At 42.7% G+C, this 15,199-nt stretch overlaps 1 protein-coding gene across 5 annotated transcripts in view; it reads right to left on the minus strand.

Moving 5' to 3' along the window:
- MAP3K20 (mitogen-activated protein kinase kinase kinase 20) overlaps positions 1–15,199 on the minus strand; it is a 97,956-nt gene that overhangs the window by 16,713 nt on the left and 66,044 nt on the right. For all 5 annotated transcript variants that reach the window (XR_010431936.1, XR_010431935.1, XM_064660816.1 and 2 more), the window contains exons 12-16: positions 13,493–13,537; positions 12,538–12,568; positions 12,279–12,418; positions 11,033–11,095; positions 9,952–10,044 (exon numbers count right to left, since the gene is read on the minus strand). Coding sequence is in view for 3 of the 5 variants with exons in the window: in XM_064660816.1 (XP_064516886.1) it covers positions 9,952–10,044; positions 11,033–11,095; positions 12,279–12,418; positions 12,538–12,568; positions 13,493–13,537 (372 nt within the window). In the remaining 2 variants the exon portion in view is untranslated. The remainder of the gene's footprint in view (positions 1–9,951; positions 10,045–11,032; positions 11,096–12,278; positions 12,419–12,537; positions 12,569–13,492; positions 13,538–15,199) is intronic.

Consider the following 15,199-nt stretch of genomic DNA (forward strand, 5'->3'; position numbering starts at 1 on the left):
GTTTGGAGGGTCTGTGCCTGGCAGGTGTGGTCTCAGCACTTGCTGGATGCATTCTTCACCTCAAATCTGCTCAGAAAATGCAAACACTTTCAGTGCGGAAACAGATGGCGGCTTAGGGCATGGGCCACAGTTGTGAGCTGAGGACAGCATATCCTGTGTAACTGAACAGCAACAGCAAAGAGAATTGTCTCTGACTCCTCCTTGTCCCTCAAATTGTGCTCCTCTCCCAGCCCACATCATTCTTGTTGTCAACCTTTTTTGCAGGACTTCCTACATTCGTGCTATTGCAAATTGAACCTGAGGTTAGAGACGGGATGCTTGATCACATTTGTAAGTTTTACAAAAACACCTGAGCCAAGGAAAGAAAAAATATTGACATAAAGTACTATCCTCCAGTTAGTTCAGCTCATCTCCTGCCGTAATACCAGTGCCAAGAACCTGAGAGCCAGAGCTGCACCTTGTGCCAGGGCTCCTCATGACTCAGGATTTTGTGCTGTTCACTCACATTTCCCTACAGACTACATCTGACAAACATGATCTCATTTTAATAAACAAAAGAAATCAACCAGCCATCTCTAAAGACAAGGCTGACAAGCTGTGTTCATCCAGGGTGTGGCAGGTGGGTACCTGCCAGTGCCCAGCCCTTGCCGGATCCGCCATGCGCGCAGGAGCGGCTCTCCATGCGGTAACGAATCAGGTTGCCCCACGCAGCGCTGGATGCACCAGCTCTGCACAAACACAGCCTTCCCCAGGTCGGAACTGCATCTTCAGACAAACACATACACTCTTCTGTCCTTCAAACCCAGTCCCCAGACCTTTGGTCCTTTTTGGAGCCCTCTCCAGCCACACTGCGCAGATACCAAAAGGGCAAGTTACCACACTAGGCATACCCTCTCTGGTCACCCAAAAGTACCTGTCTTGTTTTATGCAGAAGGTTTCCATTCTGTGTTATTGTAAGATCATCACTGGAAAGGAGAAAGAGAGAGAGAGAGAGAGAGAGAAGGAAATAAAGAGGGGCAAGAAAGGGAAGGAGATGCTGGGAGAAAAAGAGAAAAGATACAAAAGAGAGAAAGGAAGGAAAGAGGGAGGAAGGAAGGAAGGAAGAAAGGATGAGAGAAAGAAAGAGAGAGAAAGATAAAGAAAGAGAGAAAGAGTGAGAGAAAGAAAAAGAAAGGGAAGGGAAGGGAAGGGAAGGGAAGGGAAGGGAAGGGAAGGGAAGGGAAGGGAAGGGAAGGGAAGGGAAGGGAAGGGAAGGGAAGGGAAGGGAAGGGAAGGGAAGGGAAGGGAAGGGAAGGGAAGGGAAGGGAAGGGAAGGGAAGGGAAGGAAGGGAAGGGAAGGGAAGGAAGGGAAGGGAAGGGAAGGGAAGGGAAGGGAAGGGAAGGGAAGGGAAGGGAAGGGAAGGGAAGGGAAGGGAAGGGAAGGGAAGGGAAGGGAAGGGAAGGGAAGGGAAGGGAAGGGAAGGGAAGGGAAGGGAAGGGAAGGGAAGGAAGGAAAGGAAAGGAAAGGAAAGGAAAGGAAAGGAAAGGAAAGGAAAGGAAAGGAAAGGAAAGGAAAGGAAAGGAAAGGAAAGGAAAGGAAAGGAAAGGAAAGGAAAGGAAAGGAAAGGAAAGGAAAGGAAAGGAAAGGAAAGGAAAGGAAAGGAAAGGAAAGGAAAGGAAAGGAAAGGAAAGGAAAGGAAAGGAAAGGAAAGGAAAGGAAAGGAAAGGAAAGGAAAGAAAGGAAGGAAAGGAAGGAAAGAAAGGAAAGAAAGGAAAGAAAGGAAAGAAAGGAAAGAAAGGAAAGAAAGAAAGAGAGAGAAAGAAAAAGAGAGAAAGAAAAAGAAAAAGAAAGAAAGAAAAAGAGAGAAAGAGAGAAAGAAAGAAAGAAAAAGAAAGAAGGAAGGAAGGAAGGAAGAAAGGGAAAGTAACTAGAAAAGACAGTAGATGGATGACTTTAGAATCAAGGCACTTGGGAAATATCTAAAGTAAGTAGGTGGCTACTTGTTTTACACACCCAGTAACTATTTTGTTCAACCACACAGTAAATAATGCATGATTTGCATGCTGCAGAAAGAAATGGACATATTTCACTGTTTTCCAATGGAGTTCTAGGTTCTTAAAATAGGAGAGAGATGCTTATCCACTGAAGCAAAAATGTGGCTAGAATAACCAAGTATATGAATTTCAATTCTTCGATGAATTGTAGCCATAAGGCTTCTTGGATTGGGACTACATTTAACGCCAGATGTATGTGGGAAAATAATTTAGAAATGGAAAAGTGTCTGGTTGATAAATATGCTTACACGAGTCCTCCAAAGAGACTTCCCTGAATATCTTGTCGTTCAAACATTAAAATACCTCCCAGTATTTACCTGCTTGATTTTGATTTAAATAAAGAATTTCAGCTTTTTGTTTTAAGAAAACATCTCAGTTCAGAACTGAGAGGCAATCAGTTCTGAAACTGGCAAAACTTTGTGTGAAAACATTTTCAAATAACACTTTGACAAAGTTAAAAAATCAGCAGCTTCTGAAAATGATTCTAGAAAAGCAAATCACACATGTATTTGAGCCGCTTCTCTTCAGTTTCAAAACAGAAAATAAAACCACTTTAAAACTTAAGTCTCCAGCTTACTGTGGTGACAATACTTCTTCAGCCCCATATGCATTAACATCTGCCAAAAAAAAATATAATGAAAGGGAAATGAGAAAGATCAGGCACAGGCTCTAAACAACAAACATGTGTCCTGAAACAACAGCTTAAAACCCTTGCTGGGAAGGCACTTCATTTTTCAAGGGGGCCCAAATCCAGGATTCATTTTAAAACCAGTGGTTGGAATGAACTTTTTTTGTTTTTTAAAGATTGAAATAAAAATGGAAACAGCATTGTAGCAGGTAACTGGATATCAGAAGAAAAGTAAGATGTAGCATGAGATGAAACAAATATGAAAAAAATATTGGTCATGCTGATACTAAAAGTAGTAGCATGTTGATGATTTAGATCCCTAGAAGCTCTTTTACGTTCTTAGCTATTATCTATCTCAGCTGCTGAAACCTGCTGTTTTAAAGGCATTAGAGTTGAACATCTAGTGACAGCACTTGGGTTATTTATCATTATGTATCACCCTGCTACACTATATTTTATTATACTGGTTTTAAAGGAAGATAACACAATTATAGTTAATTTGCTTCTCTTCTTTATATATATAGTGTCATGACCATGACCCACCACAGCTTTGTCCCATGAGATATTTTTAACCAAAAAGAAATCCACAAGAAACTCTCCCTAAAAATTCCATTAATAACCTCTTGTAGCATGTATAGGTTGCAGGGTCTGGAACTAAGAATGTTTTAATCTCTTCAGCAAAACAATGTCTCATAATGATGTACAGGACTATTGCTGCACTGATGAAGAATCATACATAATTCAGCACCTTTCACTTGGCACCACTGTGATATCCTCATTAGCAGTGGCTCACAGTGGCTGTCAGATGGTGTCCATGCGAATGCAGGCATTATATTGTCTTTGAGATGTGCAGCTGCTTCCATGACACTGCCAGTATATAAAAACATGACGCCAGTTTGTTTTATTTAGTGCTAAACCTTCCAGTTTGTAAAAACAAGGCTGACACAGAGCCTGACATGAGGCAGTGAAAATAATTAGCTCTCATTTTCTCAGCCTCCTATTTCCTTCTCCCCGCTGTGTTCTCTTTCCACTAAACCACCACATGTCAGTCGAAATGGGAGGCAATTAGTGGGCTCATTTCAGTCCCCACAACTGTGCTGAAAAGAAAGTATTTATGATGGCACAATGAACAGCTGAAAGATTAAATAACATTTGCCTTTTGAAAAGAAAATGACTTCTAGCTAAATGGGCAATTTTTGATTATTCTCAAACAAGCTTAGAGTAGTTGGTTTTTAAAATACAAGAAAGGAAAATGAGTCATTTTTAGGTGAAAGAATCAAATAAAACTTGACACAGTAATGCAAATAACTGATGTTTTATTGCAAAATATGTAAATGTGTTATACCCTTAACAATGGCTGGTGTCTCAGGTCAGGGCAGGCTGCTGCCAGCCAGGCTCCAGCAAGAGAAGGTGGCTCCATCGCTGGTTTTGTTTCAGCTGTGCAGGCAGAAAAAAAGAGGGGCGGAGGGGAGGCCTTGCGAGAGAGATGGCCTTAGAACGTACAGAAACAAAGCAAGCAAAAGATATATTTATGTTATCAGTTGCCTGGGTGCCTCCTTCGAGCTGGAGCCCCTACTCCTCTGCGAGGCAACAGGCACTGACTGTCTGGAGCTTTGCCTGGAGAAGCACAAGGCCTTTTTAACACCTACGCAGCCCAACCAGCAGTACCAAAAATATCTGTCGCTTGACAGCCCCTTTCTTTATCATCCAGCACTGTGGAGCTCTGTGCCACGACGCAGTGGGATATCATGGCAAATACCGGGCACTGCTGCGTGCTGGGGCTGGTGCCTGAGAACAGGGACTTGGAGCAGGTGAGAGGAGAGCTCTGCAAGACCATAATGTTCACCAAGAGCTGCCCCTGACATGTGATCAGAAGCAAACAGGGGTTGTTGCAGTCGCAGGCATCATCCACAGGAGCACCCTTCTTGTGACAGTAGGATTGTAAAGGTGGAAGAACGAGAAACATGAGCCCCTTCCCTGAGGGCTGTGTGGGTGTCCTCCTGTACTGTCCCTGTCCTCCAGTGCCATTTTCCGCAGATGACTCACGGGAAAAATCTGCTGGAGCCACGTGGACCATGTCCCCACTCATGGTGGAGGCTGCTGCTAACACACTGGGGCTGCAGGGGACAAGGATGCACAGGAGCTCAGGAAAGGCATGGCACGGTTGCTGGATATGTCCTGTGCATGCTGGGAACAAAGGCTACTCTTCCAGGCCTTTGTCTGGAGAGCGTGTGCCAAGCCTAAAAACCACTGGGAACCTGTCTGTGCTTCTGCAGACACATCTGTGACCAAAGCTGCATGTGAGAGATAATGTGTGGAAGGCAGCAAGTTAATTCAGTGATCAAGGTATAAACATAAATCTTCAGATTAAAAAGTCTAGAAAGTCAAGTGAGCAAAATTGCCTAGCTGAAAAGTTTATATGGCTCTTCAGGGCTATGGAATAACTTCTAAGGGGAATCCCTGGTATAGTACTGCCCACACAACGATTTTTAAAGGTGTTGGCTTGAGTTTGACCTCAGTTACACATGGATGCTACAGCTGGAGCAATCCCAGTGGAGATGATGAAGTTATACCAGCTCCACTTCATGCAAAAACAATACGTGGCCCAGAAAAGCTTTTTTGAAAGAGTACAAGGGGCTCTGAGTCACCCGCACTGATTCACCTTCTTGGCAGACTATATTAATCAGTTCTTAGTGGTGCTGGCAATATTTTAATGTGGCCGTGGTTTTACTTTACAGCTTAGGTCATTTTTTGTGTTCCTTCACAAAGAGTTTACCCCTTTACTGACTACTTGTTAGAATAGGAGCAAATCTATGAAAATGGCACAGAAACACAGCTTGCATTAACTACTAGTCTTTAGTCCTGAAAGCATTTTGTTTTGAGATGGAATTAAAGAGAGAGGGTTCAGAAGATGAGGTTTTGAGCTAAGGTTAAATAACCCCATGTAAGAAAGTCAAGGTACTTGCAATTACCTTGCAAAGGAAGGGTCAGAGAAAACCAATTCCTCTTCCAGCTTTACTGAAGCGGGTTAAAATACCTATAGAGCATGGGAAATATATGCGACCTAAAAACTACAAAAGTAGAATTTCAAATTTTAGACCTTGGCCCCCTTGCTTTAATTTTAAGAACAGAAAGAAAGGATTTATGAGTGTTGATGTAGTGGGAGAGTGGAGGAGAAGAGGCAGCAGAAATGGTCTCAAGCACTTGTGAAAGTGCATTCCAGTTACAACTATTTCAGTACTGTTTTTTCTGGTACTACCTGCATTTTGCCAGCCTGGGCTTCTCCACATGAAGAGCTGGTCAAAACATCTCTCTAAAGCACCATTAATAGTATATTCACTTCTGCACTACACATTTAAATAATAGTATTAAAACATATCCCAGTTTGGATATTCAAGGCTAGAAAATAGTTCACAGAGTTAGCAGACAGTTTTGAAGAGGCTCTGCTCCTTACCTTGTCAAATGGAGGGAGAGGTAAATGGGGAAAAATAAGGTGAAATGGTGAGCCAACTTCAAGGCTTTGTGTTCAGATATAGGTCAAATTATGACACACCAGGTAAAAAATGAGAAGATTCAATGGCATAGTGAAATCTGCCCTTTTGAGGACCAAAACTAAAGAATGCACCAATAGAAGGCAAAAAGACTTTAAGCCATTCTTCTCATGGGGTTGGGTGATTCATCAGTGCAGAGCCAACACAGCTCAGACACCCTTCCCTGATTGAGAAATTTTAATGAGCCACCAAGGATGAGAAAGTCATTGAAAATTCCCTCTGCAGTTCTGCAAATCAGTTCAAGCCACAATTGCCAGGGCTTGTTGTTTTACCCTCCATGTTGGAGTTAATTGGTGGTCCCCTGCTTTTTTTTTTAATTTGTAGAAAAAAAAAATAAAATGTCTAAATCTATCACCTTTTAGCTCAGCGGGAATTGTGTACAGAAAGGTCATTAAAAGGCAGTGAATGGAAGTAACCACATAACTTGAACTATAAGAGTCGGAAAAGAAACCTCTAAAAACCAGGTTAGTTTTGCAATGCTCACTCCTTATGCATTCAGAGAGCACAAAGGTCAACTGAGCTTTTATTGCCTCCAAAGATGCAGCTAAAAAGGGAAGGAAACTGTAATGAAATGACTGCATCTGTCAGCTGGTGGAAACCAACATAATCCCACTACAAGACGCAGTTTAAATTAGATAACAAATACAAGGCTGGTAAAGATGTGTACTGAGAAGTCAATGTTTCATTCCGTGTACAGACAAGGCTGAACATTCAAATGCTGAACATTCAAATGCTGACCTGAAGCATATCCACCAGGATCCTCAGTAAAAGGCACTGCCATTCCCAAGGCCCTTAATATTCTGCCTGCTTATGAAGAAGATGCACTGGCTGTGCTGATGGGGCATGGTGCAGTGCCAGGGAGGGGACACCTGTGCCCTGAGGAATCATCTTCACGCTGGAGATGGTGCTGTGCACTCTGACCAGCCAAACACATCTGAAATAACCAGCACCCCTGAAATGGTTTCTGTGTTTCAGTTCATCCAGCACTTTTATACCCAGTGGTATTGCTGTATGTCATGCTGCACGCCAATGCTGTGCCCACACCAGAGCTTTAATTTGAATCAGGAGAGCGCTTTTGTCCCACGTGTTCGTCCTGTGCCATGCTTCAGCAGAGCCACCTCTGATGGCCTGGGTGGGCTTGCTTCCAGGTGCAACTACACTAGGAAATGTTCTACAATAACTAATGGGAACTCAGCCCAAGAGACCAGCACAGAGCCAACCTGGTGATCAGTTCCCCTGTACAGAGCCCTTCCTGCTGTGCTGCACCATCTCCCAGATGAGCCTAATAGCTTCCCTTGATGTACATGGGTCTAGTAACCTCCACATCGCCCAGAGAACGCATATCCTCAATGCGTAACCCAGATTTGAGCTTACTGCCTCTTTTTCCTCATGGCTAAAACAGGAGAAATGTTTCTTAGCTAGGCAGCCGGCTATAGGGACTGATTAGGGTAAAGTTCCTCTGAGAAATTTATTTTTAAACTGATGTAGGCCAGCTTTTTAGCTATAAAGATGGTGGAAGGTATGATCCCAAGTGCTTCTGCTGACCCAGTTTTACAGGAACGGGTGCCACTCTTTCACAAAAACGGGACAGCAAAAAAGAAGTTTAAATCCCTCAATCCTAGTTTACTCTCTATCTCCAGCTCATTTTGGAACAAATCTGGATGGCAGAGTAGCTGGCTCAGAGCAGCCTCTAGGGGAGCTAGAAGATTGTATCCAGGGGTTTTCAAAGAAGCAAGCTAGCCAAATTTTCTATATTGTATGTACCACACCAGTCTTTGTTAGTATTACGTTTAAAGCAAATTCCCTGGTCATGCTGGCCCCAGCATCCTGCTCAAAAGCTCAGATGATCTACTCCTTCCAGTCCACTTTTTAAAACTGGCTCTGCTGCAACATCTCTAAAGAGAGGTACAAGTTAATGTGCAAATCTCAGACAGATGTTTTCAGCCCAGACAAATTTAGATGACAAATTGCACATTCCCTGGAATGACATCACTAAGCACACAGGGTGCTGTAGCAGGGCAGCTGACAGGGAAGGCATGCCTGGCACACAACCATGGCTTCAGAGGGAATGGCTTCCTTAGAAAGGGGGCCCGACAGCACACAGAGCAGATAGGACCAATTAGGAGCTCACAGAGAAGGCAGGACCAAATAAAAAAGGTTGTCAGAAACCTGCAGAGGTTATGCCAGCACTACACAGGCCCATTGAACTAACTCTGTCCTCTCATAAAAATTCAGCTTCTGTCCCATAGATTCTGGCACAATGTCTCATTTGTAAATTTTGCTGCCATGGCTAAAACATCTACTCGTCCTCAGACTTAGGGAGATGTTAGTACAACACAAATTTCTGTCTAGTGCCCAGAGGTCTATTCACTCCTTCTCTTGTTCTTTCCCGGGGGCGGTTGCTCACCTCTCTGCACTATGGCTCACAGCCCATATTGGAAATGGAAGGGAGATATGAGCTCTTTCATGGACATTTAGTTCTTTGAAGAGTTAGTTGCACATGGGAGACAAAAACGCACACCTACAGAAAAGCAGCTGTACAGCACTATAAGCAAGATGCATTCAAGTACACTGAAACAGTCTAAGTAATTCACATAGTGATAAAGAAGATCTTTATAGGGAAAAAAAGTACTTAGGATAAAAGAAACAAACTAAAAAAGGAAATCTCCAGACAAAAAGCTTTTTCAAATTGATGAAATGATTTCAGTACGAGTACAAGTTCCTACTAAGTTCAAACCTAAATGCTTTCTCTGCAAGCACCACCAAGTACAGAAATCAAGAGACTTCTGCAAACAATATGCCCTGAAAGCAAAGCAGTCAGATAACACAAGATGAAAGTCAGCCTCCCACAAGTTTAGGGTGGACACACAATGCAGATTTATCAAATACAAAAGGAAACAAATCCTGCTGTCACAACCCCTGACTCTAGCTCAGAAATGCTTTGCACACCATTTCCACATAGATGATTAATTCTAAACCCCTTGAACTCAGAGTCCATCGCAAGCTGGATAAAGAAAACAAAAAGCATGGGACAAACCTCACTCTCAAGAAAAAACAACGTGGTGGAAATCTTTTGCTGGAACATCTGGAGTCATCAATGCTCCTGTTACACAGGGTGTAATGAGGGATCCTTGAACCAGCTCGGCTTGGAGCTGAGGTTTGATTAGGATGTGGCATGCTGGCAATTGCCTTTTACCAGCTGATGCACAGTAGTTTTGCTATCGGCGATGAGCTGCAACTACCCCTCCCTCCTTCCCAAGTACAATGAGGGCACAGTCACCACCAGGACCAGTCCCATCCTGCCCAGCCAGCAGCCATGCATACCATGTATTTTCCAAACTCTTCTTGGATGCACAGAACGGTATCTCCTTTCTGCTGAGACAAAAGTAGCATTTTGTGCACCAATATCAGGCATAGGGCACTGCTCAGCTGTCATTGGGGGTTTTTTTCATAAATGGACTGTTATTTCACACCCATTGGGATAAAAGGAACAAAGTTGAAAAAATTTTTCAGTAGAAAACAAAAGCTTTCATTTAAAGCTTTCTGTGCCACTCTTCTTTTCCTTGCCTGCTCTGGGGTGCAGTTTCCCATCACCAATGCAGCCCCATTTGCCACCTTGACATTCGGCTGGCACTTTCCACAACCAGAGGATTCTCATGCCAATTTATCCATTTGTGTCCAGAAGATACTGGACCCTCTTAGTAGTGACTGTTAACCAAACCAATTGATCCAGCTTACCTTTGGACCATTTCCTGGCTTCAAGTGATAACCAAACACAAGTTCAAGATTCACTACTTTCTCTATGTTTTCTTCAGTTCCACCTGCAGAATCCTGCCAAAACAAAGGGCAAAGTGAGACTCCACATCTACCACAACCCACTGGGAGACAAGAGCACAGCCTTTGGTGGCATAAAGGATTTGCCTTTCAGATGCTACAAGAATGGCAGGCAACAGGAAGGAGACATATTCCAAGAGGGGTCATGGCTCCTGCATGGCTTTACGGCATGCAGTGGGTGGCATCTGGGAGATGCTGCACCATTTCTGCTCCTGGCCAAGCTGCTCTGGCACAGCATGGTGTCCCTGTGAGTATTGTGGCAGCCTCTGCCATTGGAATTGCAGCTGGCACGGCAGCAAAGCCCTGACTTTCATTTTCCCCTCCAGGGAACAGAATTTTGCTATATGCAAATTTACTGTAAGTGGATTTCACTCTATAGCTGTGCAATAAATTATGACTAAAAAGCTACTTCAGGCTTTAGGCTCTAGAATTGCTTGATTAGTTCACTGAACTAAATCAGGCAAATATTAGTTTTAGCAACCCCAAGGTTCTCACTCTCTCCCTTTTGCATGGCTCTTGTTACCGATATCAGAAAACCAAGAGGTTAACATAAGGGTGACTAGACATTATAAATCATCCTTCTTTTCTATAACATTAACAAACTGAGGAATGATGGGCTCAGTCTGGGCCAGGGGTCTGGTGTTCTTCAGTGGTGAGCAGTCAATGGCACCAGTTTGGAGGAATGGCTCTTAAAAGTAATTTCTGCTTAATGACAGCAAAGGAATTGCAACCAGTAGCCTTTTAATTTAATTCTACTGGTTCCATGATAAAATCTTAGAGCCTCATTGAAAACAACTTTTATTATCTTATTACTTGTTCTGACTTGTTCTGACCCATCACTGCTGTTGAGCCTTTGCATTTGTTACAACTCCCTGTAGGAACTGCTGCTTTGCCCTCCCCTGAATAGGAGAAAGTTGAGACATGAGAACAATAAAATATTCATACCAACATGAGAAGCACTTCTTATATAAACTACGCAACTTGCCTTAATTAATGGTGGAAAATGAAACAGATTTAGGTAGTCATGGGTTAACTTCTCGATAGCAGTCTAGGAAAAAAAAAATCAAAAAAACCAGATGGGAGTTATTTAGTATCTCATACTGCAAATACCAACATGAAAACCAGTGAAACTCCAAGTGCACTGTGTTTTCCACTGTGGATACATCAGGGCATGTGAGAAGAGTTTAAAATACAGCCCTGTTCTGGAAACTGTCATGGTAGATTGGTCCCATTTTGCATTCAGAATCAGATCTGCTTAATCAGAGAAAGAGATGTTTGGGGGGTTGTTTTCGTTGTTTTTATTTATGCTCAATCAACCCAGGAAGCTGAAATCATTCATTTTGGGCATTATTGACTTTATTAAGTTTCAATAATTTTCCCTGTAGGAAACATAAATTAAATATATCAGTAATGGTGCGTGGGCATGGAAAAAATGGCTGATGAGCAAAAGGGGAATAAATCTGTGCGACTTATGAAGCTAAATTTGCAGGACTGGCAATTAGGATACAAGTATCTCTTTACTAGCAAATTGTGATCTAAAATGACTGAGACCCAAGAGAATTGTAGACGCTGCTCTTAGAGAAACCCTTTTCCAAAGCTGCCAGAAAACTGAACTCTCTCCTGTGGCTACAGTATTAATATCATTACTGCTGTCTGACCACATTTTCCAGACCATGATTTTCTTAATTCATTACAAACATTAGATATTTAAAACACTGTGAAACAGAGCTTTAAGAAGCTCTGAAAGAGCTTCTGAAAGAAACCTGGCTGTCAATCAGCTTTAAAGTTGTCCAACGGAGTTTTGTTAGTCCAAGTATGCTTTACACTATAAACGAGATATGAAAGTTAAGAAGTTCAGAGATTTCAGTTCAAATAGCTGGTTTTGCATCTGCTTCTCCCTTAGCTACAGAGAACTATCTCTGAATATACCCAAGTTTTCTGCTGGGCCCTCCTAGGTGAATCTGTAGCAGAACTGCCAGTCTAGCTCACAAGAAAACCAAGAACGACAGAGGAGTATAAAAACCACAGCACATTTTCATGCCTCATAAGATTCTCAGGTTGCTTTGGGTTCTACATTGATATGAACCTGTAACTGTTTATTTTAGATACCAAATATGTTCTCTATGTAGCTTTGTCACTTTTTTTGTTAATACTACTGAAAACTCATAGACTACTTCTTAATATTCACACTATAACCTACTGCAACACTCAATATATGATGATGATGATACCTTTAAATGGATGATGTGTCCTCTGGAAACAATTCCCATGTCCTTTAAATCCTCTTCTTCTAGAAGAAGCAATTGTTTCCCAGTGATATGATGTTCCTTAAACAAGCTAGCATAGACACTCATTTCACCAGAAGCATTGCCTTAAGATAGAAGAGGTTATTCAGAAATCCATAGGGCACTTTATTGGAGGGGGAAAAAATGAACAAATGTATATATGTTCATATATGCGAATATGAAAGTACATATGAATAGCTTTTACCTTTTCTAGTAAGTTGTTGCATCCAGAAAAACTGCAAAGAAAGAGGAATCAATCTTGAAGTTCACATTACCAAAATTTTGTACTACAGTTATTTGGAGTCCACAAGTACGTTCTTTTTTAAAACAAAATTTAAAAATATTTCTCACTTTGGGTTAAAGGACTCAAGATTCACCAGTGCAAGCGATGACTTCTATTCAGCTTTTCAAAACTGCCTTCCATTTTGCAGCCATCTTCCTCAGTTTATTGTCATGAAGAATAGAAATGAGCAAAGCAGCAGCTGAGTGATGTCATGTGCTAAAAGGGCTGAAGTGAAGGAGCCAGGGCTATTACAGCTTTTGCACTGGCTTTCCAGGCATTCTTTCAGTAAACATCAGCTAAACAACCCCATGACGCACAACACACAAAGAGAGTGCTAGATAGGACATTAAAATCATTATGACACATCACTATGCCAGAGATAAATCAATAATGTGTCTTGTTTAGCCTTTTAATCAAATAAAAAGGTAAAAAAGACTCAATGCCATTATTTTATATGAAAGAGAAATCCCACATGCCTTAAAAACCCCCTTCACTTTTTTTCAGTTAATTTCAGTCCAGGTGGCACACAGTGGGATAAAACCTTCGAAACTCTTCTGTCCTGTCCAGGGTCAGGTCTTTGGGCATTTCCACATCCCTTAAATGGTGACTCAGGAATGCCCTCCTGGCTGCTGACAGCTCCCAGCTCCCATTATTTTCTGGACTTTGGAGAATGTGGCTGTTTTATGACAGTAACTCAAGTCCTTAATTTACTTACAGTCATTTTAAACACTTTCTAGGACACAAGTTTTACCAAACAAACAACAGTAAAATCTCACCTGGATGTTCTGATCCGGCCTTCCCTCCCTCCATATCCACTGTAATATGCTAAGAGAGCTCCAGCAGCACGATGCTGGCCACATTAACACAAAATACTCACCACATCATCTTCAGTCCATGCACAAATATCAAAGGAGGGCAGCAACTGTGTGAGAGATATGAATTGAAAAGAAAACCATCTGACCAATTTTATCCCCTCCACCCAAATTTTACTCTGGTGGTTGATTTTATTCTGTTCTTTTTTTCCCTGCAAAGTACAGGACTTAGGCTGCAACTCATATTGACATACTAAACCACTAGATTCACACTGATCAAGGGCTGGCTCCAACAGCATGTTGTCGGTGTTAAATTGATCCCATCACTCCATGCAGATAAAATTAAGAGCAGATCCCCAACAGAAACAACTTAGGAAGCAAAAGTAAACTGTCCAATGGCAAGGGACTCTCTAGCTGCCTCTCCTCTTGGCTCTGACACTGGGGAAGGCTTTTGCTTTTTTGATTTCTGCAATAAAAATAATGCTGTGATTATGACTCCCTCCCAGATGATGGATATTTTCTACAGAAGGAAGGAAAACTGTCACTGGACAGCAATGAAAGCAGAATGTGGAGTCTGGCCTCTATAGCTAGTCTTCCTGTCCATGTATAGACAAGTGTCTCTTGGTTTCTGCCAACACTTTGTAACTGCTCCCCTAAGGCTGGGGGAGTGCAGCAATTCCCAGACTCCTCCAACACTGGACGCAAAATGGTGTTAGCTCTTGAAGCACTAGTAAACCATGGAGGATACACAGGGGAACAGCTGCATTAAACAAAATTCTGGGATGATTTGAAAACTGGCAGAGGAGATGATGTCACTGTAATAGTGACTGCCATTTTACTCATCCAAGCACATAGTATCCCAAGCTTCAGCTTCTTAGCATTTTTATCTCCAGCTTAAAGGGTTGTTGTATATCTGTATTTGTCAGTGTCTTCCAAAAGCTCAAAACCATGATGTAGTTGCAATCTCTTTGATGTAGATACCAGTGATTTATGAGAGACTCAGCTCTGTTACCACCAGCCCCCATGGCTTTGTTCCCTCCTCCAGAGAGCTCTGCCACCCCTGGGTTCCCCAGCCTCCACCCACAAGCCAAGCACGGCCCCTCGGCAGGCACTCACCCCTGCCCACCTCCAGCTGAATACTGAGGCCCAGGACAGAGTTGCTCCTTAGGTGCCTTCCTGGCACTTCCTTAGCACTTCCCTGGCTCTCCAGGCACGACACCAGGGTCTAGTGTAATCTGCTCACAACTTTCAGCCATCACTGTAAAATACCCTTCACAGCATCCATGTGAAACCCCCACTGAAGGACTTGTGATTGCCCTTGACTTCTGCCTCCATATCTATCGACTTTTTGCTGCCCACCCCACTTTCAGGACTTTTCAGATTGTCTTCCTCTTCCTCCACCAATGCCCCACTCAAATCTTGCTGGGCACAAACAATTTATGAGACCAGCTGAAGTCACCTCTGCACAGAGGATCTAGCGGATCCTCAAACCCACCCCTTTGCCCACTGTTTCCCCAAAGGCATCAGGGTGAACTTGGCAGATGGCAAGATGTACCTGACAGACAAAAATGAGACCTTCCTGACTACTACACCACACTTGCAACCAAACTTCTCAACCTACCTGCTGTCAGGCATTCCCTATGCTGACAGCAACTCGCAGCCTGGGCAGGATGCTGCAGGGCAAAAGTAATGCTGGGGGAAACACCTAAGCACAAGGAAGGGCAAGTGGCAATCATGAACACCCTCAGTGGGTTGTGTCTTTTGTAGGTACT

The sequence above is a fragment of the Pseudopipra pipra genome, chromosome 7 (genome assembly GCF_036250125.1).
Source record: "Pseudopipra pipra isolate bDixPip1 chromosome 7, bDixPip1.hap1, whole genome shotgun sequence".
Lineage (NCBI taxonomy): Eukaryota > Metazoa > Chordata > Aves > Passeriformes > Pipridae > Pseudopipra > Pseudopipra pipra.